Source organism: Numida meleagris, chromosome 5 (genome assembly GCF_002078875.1).
Source record: "Numida meleagris isolate 19003 breed g44 Domestic line chromosome 5, NumMel1.0, whole genome shotgun sequence".
NCBI classification, from domain to species: Eukaryota; Metazoa; Chordata; class Aves; order Galliformes; family Numididae; genus Numida; species Numida meleagris.
In genome coordinates, this window is record NC_034413.1 from 13,157,180 (window position 1) to 13,177,207 (window position 20,028).

At 58.6% G+C, this 20,028-nt stretch overlaps 3 protein-coding genes across 10 annotated transcripts in view; 1 reads left to right on the top strand and 2 right to left on the bottom strand.

Annotated features, from left to right (window-relative positions):
• The window catches only part of C5H10orf76 (chromosome 5 C10orf76 homolog), a 108,676-nt gene extending 101,953 nt beyond the window's left edge, over positions 1–6,723 (bottom strand). For 2 of the 5 annotated variants that reach the window (XM_021400555.1, XM_021400556.1), the window contains exons 1-2: positions 6,285–6,600; positions 348–459 (exon numbers count right to left, since the gene is read on the bottom strand). In XM_021400555.1, coding sequence (XP_021256230.1) covers positions 348–449 — 102 coding nt within the window. In that variant the 5' untranslated portion in view covers positions 450–459; positions 6,285–6,600. Of the gene's footprint in view, positions 1–347; positions 460–6,284; positions 6,601–6,672 lie in introns of those variants that run through there. The other 3 variants (XM_021400553.1, XM_021400551.1, XM_021400554.1) reach the window with 3 other exon arrangements.
• HPS6 (HPS6, biogenesis of lysosomal organelles complex 2 subunit 3) lies at positions 6,788–10,742 on the top strand. Its single transcript, XM_021400547.1, has 2 exons — positions 6,788–7,063; positions 7,193–10,742. The coding sequence occupies exon 2, from the start codon at positions 7,206–7,208 to the stop codon at positions 9,660–9,662; it is 2,457 nt and encodes an 818-aa protein (XP_021256222.1). The 5' UTR covers positions 6,788–7,063; positions 7,193–7,205; the 3' UTR covers positions 9,663–10,742.
• On the bottom strand, positions 12,301–19,810 carry LOC110400580 (prominin-1-A-like). 4 transcript variants are annotated; one of them, XR_002439947.1, is made up of 25 exons: positions 19,258–19,809; positions 18,928–19,065; positions 18,401–18,462; positions 18,098–18,303; positions 17,652–17,772; positions 17,472–17,535; positions 17,152–17,241; positions 16,781–16,971; positions 16,631–16,702; positions 16,435–16,498; positions 16,137–16,296; positions 15,895–16,047; positions 15,689–15,812; positions 15,485–15,576; positions 15,243–15,327; positions 15,010–15,153; positions 14,796–14,867; positions 14,561–14,650; positions 14,417–14,470; positions 14,098–14,178; positions 13,756–13,824; positions 13,580–13,669; positions 13,393–13,505; positions 12,952–13,071; positions 12,301–12,779 (listed from the first exon to the last, which is right to left on the bottom strand). XR_002439947.1 is itself a non-coding variant. In XM_021400548.1 (25 exons), exons 2-25 carry the CDS (start codon positions 19,055–19,057, stop codon positions 12,728–12,730), a joined length of 2,397 nt encoding a protein of 798 aa, XP_021256223.1. In that variant the 5' UTR covers positions 19,058–19,065; positions 19,258–19,806; the 3' UTR covers positions 12,301–12,727. The 4 variants fall into 4 exon arrangements, 3 of the variants coding, with proteins under 3 accessions (XP_021256223.1, XP_021256225.1, XP_021256224.1); XM_021400548.1 differs by having other exon boundaries at positions 13,054–13,071; positions 19,258–19,806; XM_021400549.1 differs by lacking the exons at positions 12,301–12,779; positions 12,952–13,071 and adding an exon at positions 13,079–13,310 and having other exon boundaries at positions 19,258–19,810.

The window sequence follows — 20,028 nt, forward strand, 5'->3', positions numbered from 1 at the left end:
ATGACTAAGTGGTCTAACAGTACACCGTACTCTCTACAAAGATTCCCAGAAATAGAATAGCAAACAGAAGCAGCTCTCATTTGAGATGCTTCTGTATATTTTCTGGATTACTTTTTGAGAAACGCTTGAAGAGCCGTGATGTCATGCAGATGACAAATGGTCCTGGCAGACATCAGGATAAATTGACATTAAGGAAGAGAGCAGATTACAGAGTTCTGCGTGACAGCAGGAGAACTTGAAGTGCGTGCCTATGCTGTGCAACATTTACCTTGGGAAAAGAATCCAGCAGGCAGAGCCCTCAGCCCAAACTACATAAAATTTACCAGAAGAAGTGCCCAGGTCCTTACCGTGAAAATCTCATCATACATCAACACAACTTTCTCCTTCAGTGGCTTCTTGGAGGCTGAGGATTTCCGGAGCAGCCCACCTTTCTTCTCTGTTTGGGCCATGCTGGACACCCTAAAGATGTCAATAGACAAAAAAAAAAAAAAAAAAGGCTAAGGAACCTTGAGCTTTTCTTCAAGGGATATCTAGCCTGCTTCAGCCATGAAAGATGTCTTCACTACACTGAGATACCAATAAACTCTCACAAGCTGGAAGCAGAAGCTTTAATAAATATGCCTGATTAGAAATCAGACCAAAAGTCCCATCTGGCCCTATAACCTATTTCAAAGAAAGGTGCTAAACTTCATCCACATGCAGATACAGAATAAGCAGCTCATCACAGAACCACGGAATGGTTGAGGTTGGAAGGACCCCTTGGGATCATTAAGTGCAACCATTCTGCTTCAAGCAGGGTCACCTAGAGCACACTGCCCAGAATCACATCCAGAAAACATTCCTTGGTCCCTTTCATAGCAAAAGGTTTTCTAGAAATGCAAACAAGGTTTCCCACAATTAAGCAATTAGTATCTAATGCTATCATTCCTATAAGACAAGCTGTTTGATAAAGCAACAGCCACAGCTGTAGCCTTGAACCATTTGCAACTGTCAAGCCATTTCAGGAGCTGACAGCCAGAATGCATGACTTGTCACATACCCTCAGCCCCACATCTGATGCAACCAAAGCACATCACCACCCTGGGCTCACAAACAGGTATTCAACTGCAAGCTCAGAATTTTCTGGCAAGCATTGCAGATTCAGCAGCGTTCTAACCTCCTCTATCACTGCAGCATATCAGAGATGCTCAGCACAAAGGGAACATTGTCCCCTGTCATATCTCGAAGCTCCAAACCCTCCTCCCAATACCTCCAGAGGTATCTACGCACACAGCAGCAGCACACCTCGGGCCAAAGCACAACTGAAGTCATGCTCCAAAAAAACCACAGGCAGGCCGTGGTGGCAGCTGCACTCAGCCACGCTGGATTATGCACAGAGAGGTAAGCACACTGCAGCCTGCCTCTGGGACCCCAGAGCTGTCTGAGCCATGCAGACAGGCTTGGATTCAGCCCCCACCCCAGACTGCTTGAACACCTTCCACAATGGTGGCACACTCGGATCCATCCTCCTCTCAAAGAGCAAGTTCTAATGACTACTGAACACCAATTCCAGATCTCTTCTGCATTCTTGCCATTGCAGACAGCTTTGGATCATCTTAGACTACAACCATGTTCCTAACTAGGACTCCCAGGCTCCCAAAGTCTGCTACAGGTTACTCAGATACCCATCCCTTGCACCATAAACCTCAGTTCCAAATGGCAGGAAACCTTTGGGGCTGGAAAAAACGCTGCTGCCCTACCCCAGCTGAGAGGGCAGGTGGTTTGCCTGGATGGGAAGGCAGCGGGGCAGGACAGCGAGGGGTAGATCTCACACCCGAAAAGCTGAGATTCACATAGAAGAGGGGCGAGGTGTTGTCTCTTCCAGCTAGGATGGGAATAAGAGTGGCTGGGTGGTTGAGAGCCAGTTTGTACACGTTGGGTGTGAATGGAAACAGCCCCAGGAAATACTGATAGAAGAACGCATAGGACCTGCTGCTCTGTAACCTATGCAAACACAGGCATCACTCCTGCCGACTAGTAGGTCTACATCTCCAATTAAGGTGGAGGAAAGGTTGCAAACTAACAAACAAAAAAGAAAACATTACTCAATCATCTTGATAGCTTCTCTTTTACAGACTGCAATATTTTTAAACTGTCATGGGAAACAAGGCATTACCCTAATTAGAAATATAACTGGAAACAGAGAGAAACCCATTAAAAACCAAATCAAGAGCGATGTCACTTTTAGCCTAGCAATATAAATCTTACCCAAGATCACACAAAACCATTTCCCAACTAGAATTGTAAGCTTCTGAATCTCCAGCAGCCGCCACGGCCAGCACACAAACACATCCATCAGCGTGCTTCTAATTGAATCACAGCTAACGAATCCCAATGTCAAAACCAATAAACTAACTCACGGCGCTTCTAGGTCAGCGTTCTCACACCAAACACATCTGTGTACGGAGGGGATCAATACGCTGCCTAGCCCCTGAATGTCGAGCACCACATTTTAGCACTTTTCCTACATTTTCCAGGAAGATGGAGAAGCCTAAAATCCCACAAGACACAAATGCTTGACGCTCAGCGAGCACCAGAGGGACCGCGTGATCAAGTGAAAATTCTCATCTCTGTCAAAATGAGACTTGGGATTCGCATTCTCTCAAGCAGGGCTGCACGCAGTACGTACAAAGATGACTGCTAGAGGCAAGGATTAAATAACGCTCTTGTTCATAATTTGCTATTCTACAAATGAGCATACGGAGGAGCAAAGGGAGAAAAGTAGAAGTCGCCTTTTACGCCAGTGCTCTACTAGGCTTTGCTTGTTTCATGACCTATGATGATCAGGCTGTACAAATGGCTTTTTCTTCTCACTTTATGCAGTTACGTTCTCTAGATGTCATGAAGACAGAAACAGGAAACTGCGTTTTGCTAATGGGAACCTTCTAGGCATCTGCAGAAGACAACAGTCAAATGCATAAAACATTTCTAAGTTGCAGGGGTGCCAAATTACCAGGACATCGTGATAGGTTATGAAAACAACACTGAATGTAGTTAACAATTATCCTCTAAAACGCGTCACACTTCAAAAGCATCGGTGCCATTTCCACGTCTCGGGTTCACGTGGCTAATTTATTATGTCAATAGGTCAGTGCCATTAACACGCGCTGCTAAGTGAATCCTGCTGCGGTCACTGACAGCACAGAGCCGTCCCCAGGGCAGAGAGAAGCAGCTGCACATGGATTTCCAGAGCCACGCTACATTGCTGTGCTGCAGAAGCTCCAAGATGCTTCAGCAGCTCCAAGATGCTTCAGCAGGAACTAACAGAAACCTTAGCAGAGCAGGAGTCCTGGCAGCTCAATGGTGCAACGACAAAAAGCAGGCAGACAGAAGTTGAGGCAGACTCTCCCCTTATCTCTCATCAGCCCTAGGATCAGCTGATCCAGCCAGGAACAAAGCAATGAGCACATCCAGCCATCCGCCTCCCATCCACTCCATTCCACAGCTCATACCAGAGATCCACGTCAAACACATGACATTCAGATGAACACATCCTTGTTGGTGTTCTGTTAAAACATCCACAGGGAAAAAGAAGGAAAAAAAAAAAAGAAAGAAAAAACCTGACACTTTGAGCCTGAGGTTTAGTCCAACTTGAGTGTTTTCAAGGTTACACAATACACATACAGCTAAACATGAATGCTTTTTTCAGTCTAGAACCACCAAAGATACCATTACACTATCTGGCTAAACAGAAAACAAGCAGATAACACCAAGTGGGATTTTCACATATTTATTTAATTGGCGAACCATTTATTCTGTATCTGAAAAAGGCAGGAAAAATGATGTGATCATATACTAGTTTGCTAATCTCCAATCGATTGCAATCAATAGTAACGAAAGCTCCGAGTAAGACCTGAGACACCGTCCCTTTCTGAATCCAATCCCTTCGCTCGCTGCTGCTACTAAGATTAGACTCGCTCCTGTAGAAGATTTCCAGCTGGGTAATCAGCCCGAGCCCAACTGCACGCACCTGGGACCAGCAGGATCTTGCTTTGCCTTCTGAGGCATTTGGCAGGCACGTCACTCAAATCTAAAGGATAGTTTTTCAAAAATTATCTAGACCACGGGCGAGGGCAAGGGATAAACCTCTACCTAAAGTTGACCTATGGGAAGTAAAGCGACAGACTGTAACCCAGTCCTTGTACTCTTCAGGGAAATTCCAGCAGAAACTTGCACTGAAAACACGTGATGAACCTGCAGGGCCAATATCGGACCCAGGCAACAGGGCAGTTAAAAAATCACAGGTTGCAGCACTCACCCATCGGAGGAAGCAACAGTGCACTGAGCACAAGAACTTACAAAGTCAAACGCAGGGACAGAGCCCTGACCCAGTTCAAGCCCCAGCATCAACCCCCCACCGGGAACCACGAGCAGCAGTCTGGGCAGAACACCAATGAAAACAGAGAGGGGAGGGACGTGGCGGGCTGCATTTTGTCAAGGCTTAAGCAACCATCACAATCAAATTTCTGTTATAAGCCCTTCTGCAGCTTACACTCTGCCAACTCTTATGCTGTCAGTTACAGCCCATGCTAACAGGACCATGCTACCTTGGTACTTCATCCATTCCCTACAGCTTTATTTGCATATCACCCATTGGAATGAAAACTGCTCAGGCCATATCTCCCTCTGCACCAGCAAAGCGCCCAGCCCACCCGCCAGGGAACTGCTATCACTCACGGCACAGAAGCCTTGGATTGATTTGGCACGATTCCCAAGTGCCTTCATGTAATATAGAACAAGAAATGCATTCTGAGGTTACGACAACTCAAACCCACATATTCTCTACTCCTTTTTTTTGGCAACATAACCTCTAGCACAGCCTCGGTGTGTGTGTTTTTACTAACTAGCCCTTCCACCCTGCTCAGAGCAGGAGCAGTGTGTGCCTCTACATAGCACAACCAATATAGTTACACCACTACTGACCTATCTTCCTCCCCTTGAAAATCAGGAAAAGCGATTTCTAACACAGGTATAGCCACAAGCTTCCACTGCACCTGCCTTACCAATGATATAAAGAAATAATATCCAATTACATTTTTGACACTTGATCCATAACTGCCTTTCATTTCTATCTGTCCAGTTAAAATAACACCCAATCCACCAACTTCACACCATCGAGCAGTCGAACTTCTTCCTGTCAAGCCCACCCAGACAAGCGTCACATGCTCACACCTCCATCTGTTCAGACCATTTTTCCAAATTAATTTTTTCATTTCATCACACTTCCTCTCCATACTTCTGCCTTAACTTGCTGGTGTGAGAAAGTCTCTTCGTGTTCTCACTTTTCAAGCCCCTCAGAATCCATTCTACCCAATTTACCATGAAATATTCCACATTGCCTCCACACCCACAGCTAAAAGCTCATTCCACCTGAAGACGTTTCCAGATGTCTTCCTTCCAAAGGAAAACACCGTGCCTGTAACGTTTCCCCACCCTTTTCCCAGAGCTTCAGCCATCAGCGCAGTTCCGAGGCCCAGGCTGAACAAAGCACAGCAGCATGGCCTTGGCTCTGACTTCTGAGGAAGCTGCTACATTCCAAGACACTGCAGAGCACAGCCACGCAAGGTGAGGAAGGCAGAGCCGCAGAACGGTCAGACTTTGAGACACAGACCATTAGCAGCACAAGCAATCAAGACAGACATAAAAATGTAGAAAATCTCAAAGCAAGAAATCAACAGAAAGACAGAATAGCACAACTCAGCCATTCAGAGCCGCTGAGCCTGACCCTTCCCCTGCTGAAGGCCACCTGTGGCTGCCTTAGTCTCAGCAGAGGCAGCGAGCAGTGGAACCCTTAGCAGAGCGGCTCGTTAAAGCCTTGCTGCTCCTTTTGTGCATGTTACCTGACAGGAATCATAGAGCCACAGAACAACTGGGTAGAAAGAGACCTTAAAGCCCACCCAGGCCACGGGCCAGCCACCAGCTCAGGGCCCCTCCAACCCGGCACTGGCACCCCCAGCAGCGGGGCACCCACCGCCGTGGGCAGCAGTGCCTCACTGCCTCTGATTGATGAATTTCCTCCTGACATCTAACCTGCACCTCCCTGGTAGCTCAGGGCCATTCCCCCTTGTCCTAGCACTATGTGACCACTTAAAGAGTGGGCCTCAAACCATTTAATATCTTTAAGTTGTACATAGCCTGCCTACAGAGTCTCTTTGCATACAGTAGGGAAAAAAAAAAAAGCATTAGGTAACAGAGAACATTATGTTATAGCTAGGAGACAACCACTTGTCTCCTTTTTCTCTCACCTCCTGGCATTCCTCTATAAAGCGCTGCCCCTCTCCCTACAAGAGCTGAACCAGCCGTTACCACCACACTCCCCTCTTTCCCCCTCCCGCCCGCTTTGACCACACAAGCGCTGGTCGGAGCAGGACGCGCTATTCGAGCGGCCTACGGGAAACACGCCCGGAGCCGCGGGGCCAGGCCCGCGGGGCTGCCTGCCTCTCACCGGGCTGCACCCGGGGGCTCCCAGGGAGAGGCCCAACGCAGGCCGAGCCCCTCCGCCCCCTGTCCCGGCGGCCCGAGGCGCCCCCGCCGCACAGCGCAGCCGTTGGGACGCCGTGACGGAGGGGCGCGGGGGCGTGGCCCGCCCCGCGGGGGTGTGGGCACCGCGACCCCCCCCTCCCCGCTCCTTACCTGCGGTCCCGCCGCTCCGCTCCGCAGCGCGCGTGCGCCGCTCGTAGCGCCGCGCACGCGCCCCGAGGGGCCCGGCGCCGCGCGGTCCTAGCGCCGCCCGCACGGCCGCTGTCAGCGCCGTTCCGCCGCGCTCCCACCGGGCCCGGACTCGCTCCCCGCGGCGGCGATGGGGGCAGCCGGGCGGGGCTCGCGTCGGGCCGGGGGCCTGGCAGTCCCGCTCCTCTCTTCCCGCGGGGCCTGGAGGTCGCGGTCGCGCAGCCTCCGCTGAAGCGGCGACGGAAGTCGGAGAGGGGCGGCCCGGCCCGGCCCGGAGCCCCGACGGGGAGCGGCTCCGCCCGGAAGCTGCCGCCTCGTGATTGCGCAGCGCGCAGCCGAGCGGCCGGCTCGGCAGGTAGGGCCCGGGCTCGGGGCCCTGAGGGAGGAGGAGGAGGGGGCGGCGGGGGTCCCGGGGGGTGAGGAGTGGGACTGGAGGGACGGCGGGGCCGTGTCAGCGGAACCTCAGGCTGCTGTCGCTGGGCAGGGCGGACCCCGAGATGAAGCCGGCCGGGACGCTGCGGCAGCTCTCCGACTTCAGCGACCTGAGCCGGGGCCGGCGGCTGCAGGAGCTGCTGTGCCACGGCGAGGAGCCCCGACGTGTCCGGCCCAGCCCCGACGGGAGGCACCTCGTTGTGCTGCAGGAGAACCGGCCGCCCCCCCTGCCCCGCGTGGTGGCCTTCCGGCGGCAGGGCAGCGGCGGGGCCGAGCTGGAGAGGAACTGGCAGCCCCCGCAGCCCGCCCTGGCGGGACTGGTGTTCCCGCAGAGCCCGGCGGCGCCGGGCTGCTGGGCGCTGGGCATCGTGTGGGAGCACGGCCGCACCGAGCTCTGGCACTTCGTCCCAGCTGCGGGCTGGCAGCTGCTGCAGACGCTGGAGTTGTGCCAGGGTGCCCGTGCGCGTGTCGTGTCAGTGTGCAGCCAGGCGGCCAGCCTGGTGTGGTGCGAGGAGAGGCCCCCCCTGGATGCCCACTCGGACGTGAGCAAGTGCGCCTTCAGGTTCTGCGTCTGTGCCCGCGCTCTGGAGCTGGGGGAGCAAGGCGTGCAGCTGGGCCCCGTGAGGATAGTCCTGCACAACTGCCCCGAGTACCGGCTCCTGGCATCTCCTCAGCACGTCTTCCTGGTGCCCGCTTCCGGCAGCTTCGCCACCACCTCCAAGTTCCTCCTCATCTGGCATCCCAAGCAGGCAAAGCTCACCATTGCAGCCCCCTCCGCAGGCTTTGTCCACAGCAAGGTGCTGCACTCCAGCAGCGAGTCGGACTTCAAGAAGCTCCTGCTTGGCTCCGTGGGTCTTCTCTCCGCTTTGGCACCTCTGGACATTCACACCTGCACCGTGTCCAGCTGCGGGGCTCTGCTGCTGGTGAGCAGGAAGGGTGCTGTGAGCATGCTAGAGACGGATGGAACACAGAGACACATCTTTGACCTGGAAGCGGGGCCCCTGGCCCAGGGTGATGCTGTTGAGCTGAAGACCTTTGGCAGCACCTTGGCCTGCGTGCTGGCTGGAGTCCTGTACCTTGTCGACCAGAACAGCGGAAGGCTCATAGAAAAGAAAATCCTGAGCATGAAAGAAGTGCATTTCCTAGAGTCCCCGGGAGAGGAGGACAGCATTCAGTTCCTAACTCCAACTGGTATCTACAGCTTTAGCTTCTCCTACCCCGAGGACAGTGGCAGGCCTGAGCCATGCCTGGTGGAGATGGTGTTTGAGGAGGCCTGCAGGTACTACCAGAGGAGGAGCCTCAGCAGCTCCAAGCTGACAGTGGAGAAGTTGAAGAAAGGTGGGGTGTTCCAGGCGCCCGTGGCCCTCACTGCCATCCTGCAGCACAGCCTCCACCAAAAGCAGAAGCCGGCCCGAGGCCTCCAAGACACTTATGCCAAGCTGCTGAGCACGATGAGCCTGGAACTGCAGAGCTACCTCAGCCTGGAGCTCCTCAAGACCTGCGTGGTGGGTGCCTCGGAGAGCGAGGTGGAAAGCTACTGCGAGGAACTGGTGGAGCAGGAGGTGAGCCGTGTTCTACACTCTGACATGGACAAGGACAACTTGGCCTACCTGAACTCAGTCTTTACCTCCTTCCCCAAGGCTGCCTGGAAGGCCACCAGGAGCTGCCTGCAGCTACAGCAGAATGGGGATGGCCTCTTAGTGGCCCGGGCCACCCCAGAGGTTTGGAAGAAGGTCCTGGGAGGGCCACAGCAGGAGGAGGCGGGCCAGAATGGGGTGGTCCCTCTCTTCGAGCTCATCTGTGCCTCCTTCCTGAGGTTCAAACCCAAGTGGCTGCCCAGCTTTGTGGAGCTGACCCAGCAGTATGTGAGCATCTCATGGCCATACAGCAGCAAGGAGGGCCCAGAAGGCCGCGTGCCACTGTACAAGAGAGCCCTGGGAGTGCTGGCCAGGAAGAACAAGCACACGGAGGTGGATGATGAGTTGGAGCTCGAACTGCTGCTCTGCAGCAAGAGGCCTAAGGCCGTGCTGCAAGCTCTGCACATTCTCATCCACCTGAAGCAGTGGCAGCGGGTGGTGGAGGTGGCAGAGAAGTTCTCCAAGCTCAGCCCTTTGCTTAACAAGGAGATATTCATCACGCTGCTGGCAGAGTTTGCCCAGCACCGGGAGCTGGACCCTTACCTGGACACGCTGTGGCCGCTGTGCCCCACTGAGCTCAGCGCCTCGGACATCCTCACCGTGGTCCTGCAGCACCTCCCTTGCTCCCAGCAGGACCCGGTGCCCTTCTCAAGTGAGGGGAACCAGCTGACTGTGGGCTTGCTCAAGCCGCTGCTGCAGCGGGTCATGCAGCGTCCCTGCGTCCAGGATGAGATATACTCAGATGCCTTGCAGAGCCCCACCTTCCCCCCTCCTACCCCACCCCGAGAGCACAAGAACCCCCCAAAAGCAGCGGGCAGCGATGCTCCTCAGCCACCTGGGGCAAGGACTTCTCCCTCAGCACTGGTGCGGGGTGACACTGTGTGAAGGGGAAAGCACAATGGGATCCCAGTCCTTGGGTGTGCGGGAAGGGGAAAGCCACGTCCACCCCAGGAAGCCCTGCCCCGCCTGGCAGCAGGGAAGCCTGCTCCTTTTTGAAGCTTCGAGTCTGTGGGGGCTGGAGTTGGGTGTCTCACCTGAAGCCAGGGCAGGCTTTCTGGTTGTTTCTAGCAAGTGCAATTGTTTGTGCCCCCATGGAGGAGCAAATGCTGGGTGCGTTTGTAGATGAAAGCACTGGCTGCATCACAGGACTGCAGAGCTGCTCCCTGCCCGAAGCACTTTGGTTCTGGTTTGCTTGACTCTTTATAACTTCACGTCTAGTTTTCCAGCCCTCTGGGAGCAGTGATCTGGGGCAAACACAGCCTTCCCCCCATTCTGTGCTCAGCAGCTGGGGTGATGCCGCCAAGCTCTGCCTGTTCCTTGCAGTGGGGTCACTGAGTCACTGCTCTGGGTTCGGCAAGATGCCAGATGCCAGCGCAGTGCAGCTCCGTGACACTGGGGGTCCCAGCACGCCCTGGCAGCTGCAACACTCCATCTCGCTGCAGTTCCTCTGGGAGCAGCCCTGTAGCTGTGACCAATTGCAGCTACTTAGCTGAGGAGAGCAGCCTAATTCCCTTATCTCTCCATCCCAGCCGGTACCCAAATGCTCTTCCGAGCTGAGAAGCTGGCAGCAGCCTGGGTAAGCTTGGGGCTGGCCTGGCCTCTCCCTTTCCTTTGTGGAAGCTTAGATTGTGCCGCAGGACACCAGGGCCCTCCGTCCCCATCTCTCCTACCTTTGCCCTTTGCACACACAGGGGCTTTGTCAGGGTTGCCTGGCTCCTATTGTGCCTCTGTTTGCAAAGTCAGTGTAACACGAGAGCAGCCGTGCAGGAAGATGCAGGTTCCAGCCTGTCCTCAGTGCTCGGAGAGCCCCCGACCATGGTGCAAAGGGACCCCCGGCCGTGGAGCCATCTGGTGCCGTGCCAGGCTGGGAGCGGATGGGGAAAGTCCACCCGCGTTATTCCTCCCGAGAGTGGGGTCGAGTGGGGAAGACAGGCTCATTTTAAAAATAAAGGTTCCTAAAGCAGCGCTGGGGCAGTGGTGGATGCTGCGAGGGCGCAAGCAAGGGAGGAGGGCAGTTTGCGTTTGCTCCTGCTGAGCGGGGGCCGAGCTCGGCTCCCAGTGGGACCGCAGCCTGAAGGCCACGCGTTGCTGGGAGCAAGGAGGGCCATCTGTGCAGCACGGCCTGCGGCTTTTGGGGCTGTGAGCACCCCCTGAAGGCCCCCGGGTGGGTGTCGGGGGAGCTGTGGCTGGCCCCTATACTGGGGTTAGGAAAGGGAGGGTTCTTCTCTAAAGCTGCGACTCGTCCCTTTGTTCCCAGCTGGAAGATGAGCAGCAGGATGGCTTGCTCCTGCAGTGGCAGAGCTGCCCTTGGAGGAACCCTGCTCTGTCCAAACACAGCCATGTGCCAGTTCCTCCCCGAGATGGGGGCTCAGCTGCGGAAAGTCCCTGTGGTGGAAAAAAAAACAACACAACCCTGGCAAAGGGGAAGAGGAACCGCTGCAACGGTTCTCTGGAGACGGGCTGGTTACCGGGCAGCCCTGCCTCAGGCTGAGCCTTGTGCTGCGGCCGTGGGGTGCTGCCTTCTCCCAGCTGCCACTCACATGAGTCTGGTGAAAGCAGAGCATGCAGCGCCCCGGTGGCACCGCTGCGAGCAGCCCTCACCTCTTCCCTGAGCAGCTGCCGCGCCATCTGACGCTGCCCTGGCCTCCCGGGCTGGGCGGGAGGGAGGAGGAGGAAGGGAACGGGCCACGGCTGCTCATGGAGCTGCAGCCTCAGGCAGCGGGGTGCCGTCGTGCGTTGGCAGAGGTTGCGCAGGCCAACGGGCAGGCACGGGGCTCTGCTTGTGGCCAGCACCTGCGCTGGGGCAGACAGCAGGAGGTAAGGCTGGCCCAGGCTCAGGTAGCTCCTGAAGGAAAAAGGAGCCTCCAGAAGGTCAAAAGCAAAAGGGTAAAGCAGATGTATGTAGCGGAGGGCGAGCTGGCCCGCTCCAGCTCATCGCTCCCTCCGATAAGACTTGGACTTTGCATTGAAGGAAATGAGTCAGGCTGCGCACGTATGCCTCCCAGCCCGGCCCTTGGAATGGTCCCAAAGCTTCAGCCAAGGAGCAGCACAGCAGCCAGGGCACGCTCGGCCCATAACAACGTGCAGCTCCTGGGGAGCTCCAGGGAACATGCAGGGCTGGGCAGCAGCGTCCGGGGACCTCCACCGAGTCCCCCACCAGGAGGAAACCTTCACCCTGGGGTGCACCAGAATCACCAAGGACCAGGGCACTGACCTGCAGCCTCTTGCACCGAGCAGGTCCTGATCCTGCAGCACTCAAGCAAGGCCCTGCACCGTGCTGGGACAGCACCTAGCCCCGCTGACAGCAGTCCTTAGGAGGCAGCCCCCGTTTGGTCCCATGGGCTGGGTCAGACTCCAGGCTGAGCTCCTGTGGTTGGCAGGGCAGGGGCTCACTGCAGTCAAGAGCCCTCCAAGCACAGCCCCAAGTTGTGGCAGCAGCAGGGAACCAAGTGGCCCAGAGCCCCTCTTTGCACACCTGACCATGATGGAAGGGTGGGGGAGAGAAGTGCACAGAGCTACCCCATACCTGCAACACGCAATCACCTCATTTATTGTGTTACACCCCAAATCACAGCATTGGAGAGTCAGGCTCCCTGCACAAATAAATACGTGAGGGGCTTGGGTAAGCAGGGTCCCCTCAGCCAGCAGCATCTGGCTGCACGCATACTGGGGGTTCCTGACCCCGGGGCATGGCTGGGATGAGCCATGGGGGAGAGGCTCTGCTACCTTCTCCTCTTCCCTGCCACCAGCCCCGGGTGATGGGGGGTAGTAAAGCCCCACGTTGGGCAGTGCAAAGGGTGCACTCCGTTCTCCTGCAGGCTGCTGCACAGCTGCAGCACATCACCACTTATTAGGAAGTGGGGAGGAGGCTCCCAGGGCTAAGGGAGAAGACGCAGCAGAGCGAGCGGTCATGTTCAGTGTCCTCAGTGCCTGTGCCATGGTGATGGAGCCTAATGCCTTGTAGCTGGCCGGGGGATTTTGTACAGGTTGAATGCGGGTCCTCTGCAAAATCAAGGGCGCCTGTGTCACCCCCAGCCACAGAGGGCAGCAGGGGACAGCTGAGAATGCACTGAGAAGGCCGAATGCCATCCCTCTCTGTGGCCCAGCACCCCAAAAGGAGGAGGGGGGAAGATGGCAAGGGGACCCCAAAACAGCAGTACTGCACAGGTCCCACCCTGCTGCCTGCACCCATCTCAGCTTGTGCTTTCTGGGTTCCTCTCCTTGTCCCTTGTGTCCCCGGATTTACCCCAGGTAGGGACCCAGCACTGCTACTTACATCTCCACAGCTTCATTCCTAGGGGGAAGGAAAAAGAGGAGACAGTGTCAGTGGGGCAGAAAGGCCTCTTGAGAGCCCAGCCCAGCATCACGCTGCAGGATGGGGCTCCCCCGGGGCAGGTGTGAGGAAGGTGTGGGGGCTGCAGGATGTAACAGTCCCTCCGTTCCAGCCGCCTTGTTGGGGCACAGCACAGGGACTCCTGCAGCTCCCGGAGTTTTGCTGTCCCTGAGCGTCAGTGCTCCAGCAGCACACAGCTCCTTCGGGCCCAGTGCAGTTCCACTGTGGGGTGGTTTGCAGAGCAGACCCCAGACTCAGCAATGTGGTGGGGCAGATCCTCACCTGTAGTCATCGCTGATGTCCATGCGGCGGTAGAACTTGGCGAGTCGCACGGCCAAGATGATGCTGGGCAGCAGGAAGACGGTGCACCAGCCCAGGCTGAACCAGAAGGCATTCTGGGAGCAAGGAACAGCCATCAGCTGCCGCATCAGCATCATCTTCCACCCCACGCTTGCGTCACTCCACTCACCATGGAGTCCAGGATGTGGTCACAGGCGATGGCCTCCACATTATCCAGGCTCTGGGCTATGGGCTTGCAGCGTGCCACATCCCTCCTCAGCTGGGGATACAGCTGGGACAAGTCACACTGGGGTCCTCTCAAACCTGCCACCCGTCCTCATGCCCCATCAGGTCAGGCTCACTCACACTGCTCTTGGCCCAGGTGATGTAGGTCTCAAAGAAGCCCAGCAGCTCCTCCAGAAAGGCCCACGTCTCCTGTGGGGGGGGGCAGGCGGAGAGTGGGGATGCTGCACTCCCAGCCCACGCTGTGCCCCACGTCCCCTCCATGCCAGGATCAGAGCCAACGTGCCACCTCAATCCAGCAGCAATGGGGCTGCAAGATGCCCCCAGATCCCTTGCCAGAAGCAGGGTACCTGGGGGCACAAGGGACCCGCAGGCACTGCATGGCATCCCTGTGAGGTGGGGTCTTGGTGGGGACAACCCAGTCACAGCCCCCGGGTGCCCCGCAGTGGGGCAAGGTGAGCTCACATTCTTGATGATGTTCCCCATCTCCCGCCCCAGGAACTCCTCTGTGGCGCTGGCTTTGTCCAACGTAGAGTTTGTCTGTGCCTGAGGCAAAAGGAGCTGTCAGCAGCATGATGGGGGGAGCAGGGTCTCCATATTCCCCCAACTCCATGCAGCAGAGATCCCTGGGGTGCAGCATCTCTGAGTTGCCATACCGCCCCATGCCCCATAAACAGCCCCGATGGGGTGTCCCAAAGCAGTCCCCAGCCCCAAGCTGCGGGTTAGCCCCATAACAGGGCATGTAGGAGCAGGGTGCACGCGAGTTGCCCCATGTGTGGCTCACCTCGAGCTGGGCAGCCTGGCTCTGCACCAGCTGGATGTTCTCCTTCAGGGTTTCCTGGGGGTGATGGATTAAAAAAGAGATGTGTACCCCATGGCTCACCCCAGCCCCCAAGATGGGCCCCTTCCCCTCCCCAGCATCGCTCACCAGTGGCCCCGAGAAGTTGGCGTCCAGCTCCCTGTCCAGCTCCAGCAGTTTAGCAGCATGTGCTTTCAGGTCCCTCTGCACATCTGCACCCTGTGGGAGAGGCTCTCAGCAGTGCCTACCAGGTAACAGCGGGACCCCACTGCCAGCCCTCGCCTGCTCTGGGGCACAAGGGGCTCCTCTCCCCACGGCCCCCAGCCGGGGGACACCCTGCAGCCCTGGGGGGACAAGGTCTCACCGCATGGTGCACCAGCTGCTCCAGCTCCACGGCCAGTTCCCGTAGGCTGCCCGCCGTGACACCCTGATCCAGCTGGGGAAGGCACTGTGCTGAGGCAGGGTGGGGGCGAGGACAACAGCAGGGCTGCACCCCATCCCCGTGGGGCAGGATGGAGCCGGGACCCCATAGCAGAGGGGACAGCGCCCAGATCCCCCATCCCGACCCCGCCCCACACCTGCTGTAGGGTGAGGGTGAAGTTGGGGGGCTGCGCATCACGGCAGGCGTTCAGCAGCAGCTCCCGCTGGCTCTCGTTCAGCACGGAGATGGGGGTCAGGATGACGTTCAGTTTCTGGAAAGCTGCTGAGATCTCCCCCGTGTACTGCGGGGTGTGGGGAGCCATGAGAAGGGGCGTAACATAGTGCCAGCCCCACATCCCCAACCAGGTTGTGTCCTCCCCCCGGCACCCACCTGGCTGATGTTCAGGAGCTCATCCAAGGACACCCTCTGGTCCAGCTGCAGCGTCTGCCATAGGGCAGCATCCTGCTGGCACTGCCTGGAGGATTGGGCACAGGGCTGGGTGTGAGCTGGGTGCCCCCTCAGAGCATGGCCTCACCCAGGGGACACCTTGCTCCCTCCCTGCACACACGCCCAGTACAAGCTCCTGGCACAGGGGGACCCACCCCGGGGGTGCTGCCCGCAGCCGTGCCCACCTGTAGATCCGCGAGAATGTGACGGTGCCGCTCTCATCGCCCAGCACTTCCGACAGGTTGAAGCCAGGGATGAGGCCGGGGGTATCCACGAGCTGGGATCCGGAGAAAAAATGGAGCAACCAGTCATGGTGCGAGGTCAGAGACTGGGGAGAGCCCCCAAAGCAGTTCCAGCCCTGGGTGAAGGCAGAGGCAGGAGGAGCCCACCTGGAAGAGCTGCTGGCTGCGCCAGGACTCGCAGACCAGCATGTAGGTGTTGCCCCCCAGGAAGAAGATGAGCAGCACCAGCAGCATCAGCAGCCAGGAGAAGATGAAGCTGAAGCCCACTCCTCTGCGGGATGGAGCTCCATCAGCATGGGGAGCGCACAGCCTGCACAGCCACGTGCACATCCCCACCTGGGAGCCTCACTCACGCCATGAAGAAGTTCCCTCCAGTGTTGGAGAGGCAGCCGCGCTGTGTGGGCAGCGTGCTCTCCTTGTGCCCCAGCGGCCCCAGCAGCAGCCCACAGGTGTTGCACAGGACCACCAGCAGCACCATGCAGCACAGCAGGGCGCACACGCTCCACCTGGGCCAGGAGGATGGAGACAGGTTGGGCTGAGAACCCAAGGAGGAGGGAATGGCCAAGGATGAGGGATGGATGGAGCTGCCCCCTACCTGATCCCATCCAGGTCGGTGACCTTCTTCTGGTGGTCCAACAGCACGGCACTGGTTTGGTTTACCAAGTTCCCGGCTCTCTCCTCCATGTCCTGCAGCGGCAGCTGGTCCTGCAGGCTGCGGATCTCCTGCCTGATGTGCCCCAGCTGCTCCTGTGTCCCTGCAGGGCATGGGCACAGGGATGGGTCGCTGATGGAGCTGCCACCCGCACCCTGCTCTGCTGGGTCTGCAGGGACCCGCAGAGAGAATGGGATTCTTGGTCCCCATGGCCAAGCATCAGCACAGTGGCCCTGCTTACGTGTCACCACGTCCTGGGACTGCTCTTGCACCTTGCTGGGGGCCTGCTTTAGCATGCTGATCACCTGCACAAAGACAGCATCCAGCTCCCATCCCCCCTCCCGAACAACCATGGACAGCACAGGACATGCGCACTCCCCCAGCCCCCACCCCTTTCTCCCTGCAGCCCTCCACCCCTCCCCAGTGCATCCTCTCACCTCCAAATCCCCCTCTATGCCACTGTCCAGCACATCCCGCAGCGCCTCCAGCTGCCGCTCCACGTCGGGCACCTGCAGGCACAGCTCAGGGTGAGAGGGCCGCGGGCTGGGCAGGGAGGCAGGGGACACCCCTGGCCCCCCACAACTCACCGTGCTGTAGTTGGCCCCAAAGGCCACACCACTGGGCGAGGCGGTGTGGCAGGGCTGCCCACAGCGCTGCAGGGTGCCCTTGATGTGTGCCCGCAGCGTGCCTAGCTGCCCATCGTAGGTGCCCTGCAGCTCCTCCAGGCGCTGGCGAGTGCTGTTGATGGTGCGAAAGGTGGCCGCCAGCATCTCCATCGCTGGGGAGGCAGCAAGGGATATCCAGAAATATACCCCAAAGTGGCAGCGTTCTGCTCAGACTGGGGATGGGCAGGCACACCCCTCCCCAAGGGCCTTTCCCAAACCTGCATGTGTGCCCCTAGCCCAGCCCTCAGCCCCCATGTTCCCCCAGTAACCCCACGCTTCCACTGGGACATCACCTCTCAGAAGGCTCTGCAGGGATCCCAGCGCCTCGTCAGTGCTGCTCCTGATGCTGGAGACGATCCTGCCGCCCAGGAGGGACCCGATGTCTGCAGAGATGGGGGGGGGGTCAATGCAGGAGCCCCCTTGGGCTGCACTGAGCAGCCCGTGCCTTGCAGGGGAACGGCTAGAAGTATTGTCCTCACCCCAAACCTCATCCCACAGCAATGTGCTGGAGTCCAGACACCAGGACCGTGCCAGCCCGGCATTCTCAGCCACCCCCATCCCCAAATCCCCCCCACAGCAGCAGGAGGGTGCCCCCATCACCGTGCATGCTCACTCTGTAGGCTGTCATTGGTGTTGCCCAATGGGACGTTGCTGCTGTTGATGACAAAGCTGACTTGCTGCAGGGGCAGAGATAGGGCATCAGTGTGGGGTGGGGGCTCCTCGAGGACCACCCCCCCAAGCCGCAGCCATGGGGCTGCCGTCCCCTTGTGCCCCACTCGGGATGCAGACGTGCCTGGGGGATGGAGAGCAGGTAGGAGCGGAGGTCATGCACGGTGCTGTTGATGTTGGGGAAGGCGCCGCTCACGGATTGCGAGAAGCGGGTGTTGCTGATGAAGGCGCACACATCGCCGGCCCTACAGGAGAAAGATGGTGGGGTCAGCGGGAGGGGCACTGAACCAGCGTACCCCCCCCAGACCCTCCAAATCCAGGTGCAGAACGCACTGCTGAGCACCCCATCGAGGGACCCGGTGGGACGCGTCCCACACCCAACCCCGCCCCTCCTGCTACGGGGAGACCGAGGCACGTGGAGCCCCGCAGCGAGGCTGCCGGGAAGGGCTCGGCCCCACGGGCCAGCTCCCCGCCGCCACCGCTTCCTCTCCTTTGTCCCTCTGCGCTGGAGCCGCTCCTGAAAGAATGGCAGCTTCCTGGAGAGGCCTTCCCGGCTGCCGCAGCACTCACAGCAGGAGCGCCGACACCAGCAGCACCGCGCTGTACAGCACCCGGCGCCGGCTGCGTGTCCACCGGTCCTGCTTCTGGGACATGCGGCCCCCGCAGCGCCCGCAGCAGCGGCAGCAGCAGAAGCAGCATCCCACCAGCGGCACCAGGACGGCGAAGAGCAGCCCGATGGCCACGCACACCAGGAAGCCCAGCTCGTAACGCTGCAGCTGCGAGAGGGAGAAAGGCGGCACGAGGATGGCACCCCCGGCCCTGTGTGGACCCCCTGGGGCGGGACGGGCCTCGGCACCCCAGCTGCACACTGACCTCCTCCTTGTGCTCCTTGGACACCGCCTCACCCTGTGTCTGCACCAGATGCGCTACCAGCTCTAGGGGACAGGGAGCAGAAAGGGCTGTGAGCTGGCACCTTCCCTAACCACAGCCCTAACCCCAACCCGGCCTTGGGACTCCCAGCACCACCCAGCGCCATGGCTCAGGGCAGCACGTGCCTGGCACCTTTCCCATTCCGGCCGTCCGCCCCCAGCCGTGGCACCACACAGCTCTTTGGCACCCAGTGAAAGCACCGCCGGTCCCAAACTCTCTCGGTTTCAGGGGTCCGGGAGGATGCTCTGACATCACCCTAGCAATGTGTACGTGACACCTGGGATGGGGACGAAGCGTTCTGGGTGGACAGGGGCAAAGTCCCTCCCTGCGCTGCTTGCTTCACCTCCAGGACCTGCCCCACTTTCTCTTACAGACCCATTATGGGCTGCCTCCGTGACACGACGTGTGACCCTCCCGACCCCACCACAGACACAGATGACTCCGGCGGCCCTAGGACCCCCTGTACACACCCAGAGGGAAACCGTGGGGCTGCACCAGCCTCAGGAAGCCGTGCGCCATGCGGACCAGCCCCAGCGTGCTACTGCTCGGCTCCTCGAGGCCAGGGCCGTACACGGGCTGCGAGATGTTCCCCAGCTCCATGGCGGCACCTGAGCAGAGAGGGGACAAGGAGGTGGCACGGCTCCGTGTCACTCCCTGCCACCCATCCCCGAGCAGAAAACACGGGGGAAAAATCCCACATCCCACGGCCTGGGGCTGGGATATGGGAGGGGTGGGGGCAGCAGGGTGTGCGCAGGGGTAAGCGGAGGGGCTGGGGGGACAGGTGAGGACGAAGCACTTACCGTGTCCACCGGAGCTCCGCCGTACAGCTAGTGCCCAGCTCAGTGGCTCCTTTCAGTTTCAGCCCGGTGACTGAAAAGCTGCGTGCTGGCAAACGTATCGCCCCACCCTGTCCCGGCCACCGCCTGGCTCCCGGCCATCCCATCTCTAGGTCAGGGCCACCAGCAGCAGCAACAGCAACAGCACCACGTTCCCAGGCGCGATCCCATGGGACCCCCAGAGCTCCCATCACCTTCCCAAGCCCCACATCCCACACGAGCCATCACTGGTGGTGCCTCGCTCTGGGACAGCCACCGGGGAGCCGTACCCAAGCCGTACCCCCATGCCCTTTTCCCACTGCCCCACTGAAGCTCTGTGCCCTGGGTGGGAGATACCTTGGGGGCTCCCCTTATGCCCCCCCGGTGCTGGCTGCGCGCAGTTCCCTCTAGCTCAGCATGGACCCTGGGACAGGGGAGGATGCAATACCCCAGGGAAAAACAAACAAACAAACAAACAACAGGAGAAAACTGCATAAACTTGGTTTGTGCAGCATAGGAGCCGACGTGGGACTCTCCCAAGGTTTTGAGGTGGATTTTTTCCGGCTGCTTTACCCCAGGGCGTGGAGGCACACAGAGCTCAGCCTCTTCCTGCTGCAGACACCCTGTGCAGGAACACCCCTAAGCTATTTCCTGGTGCTCCTGGTGGGTGGGGAATGGCTGAAGATCCCCCCAGTGCAGCTGCCAAGGAGCTGAAACCCCAAGGGTTTGGGGACGCACCTTGGCACCAGCACTGGC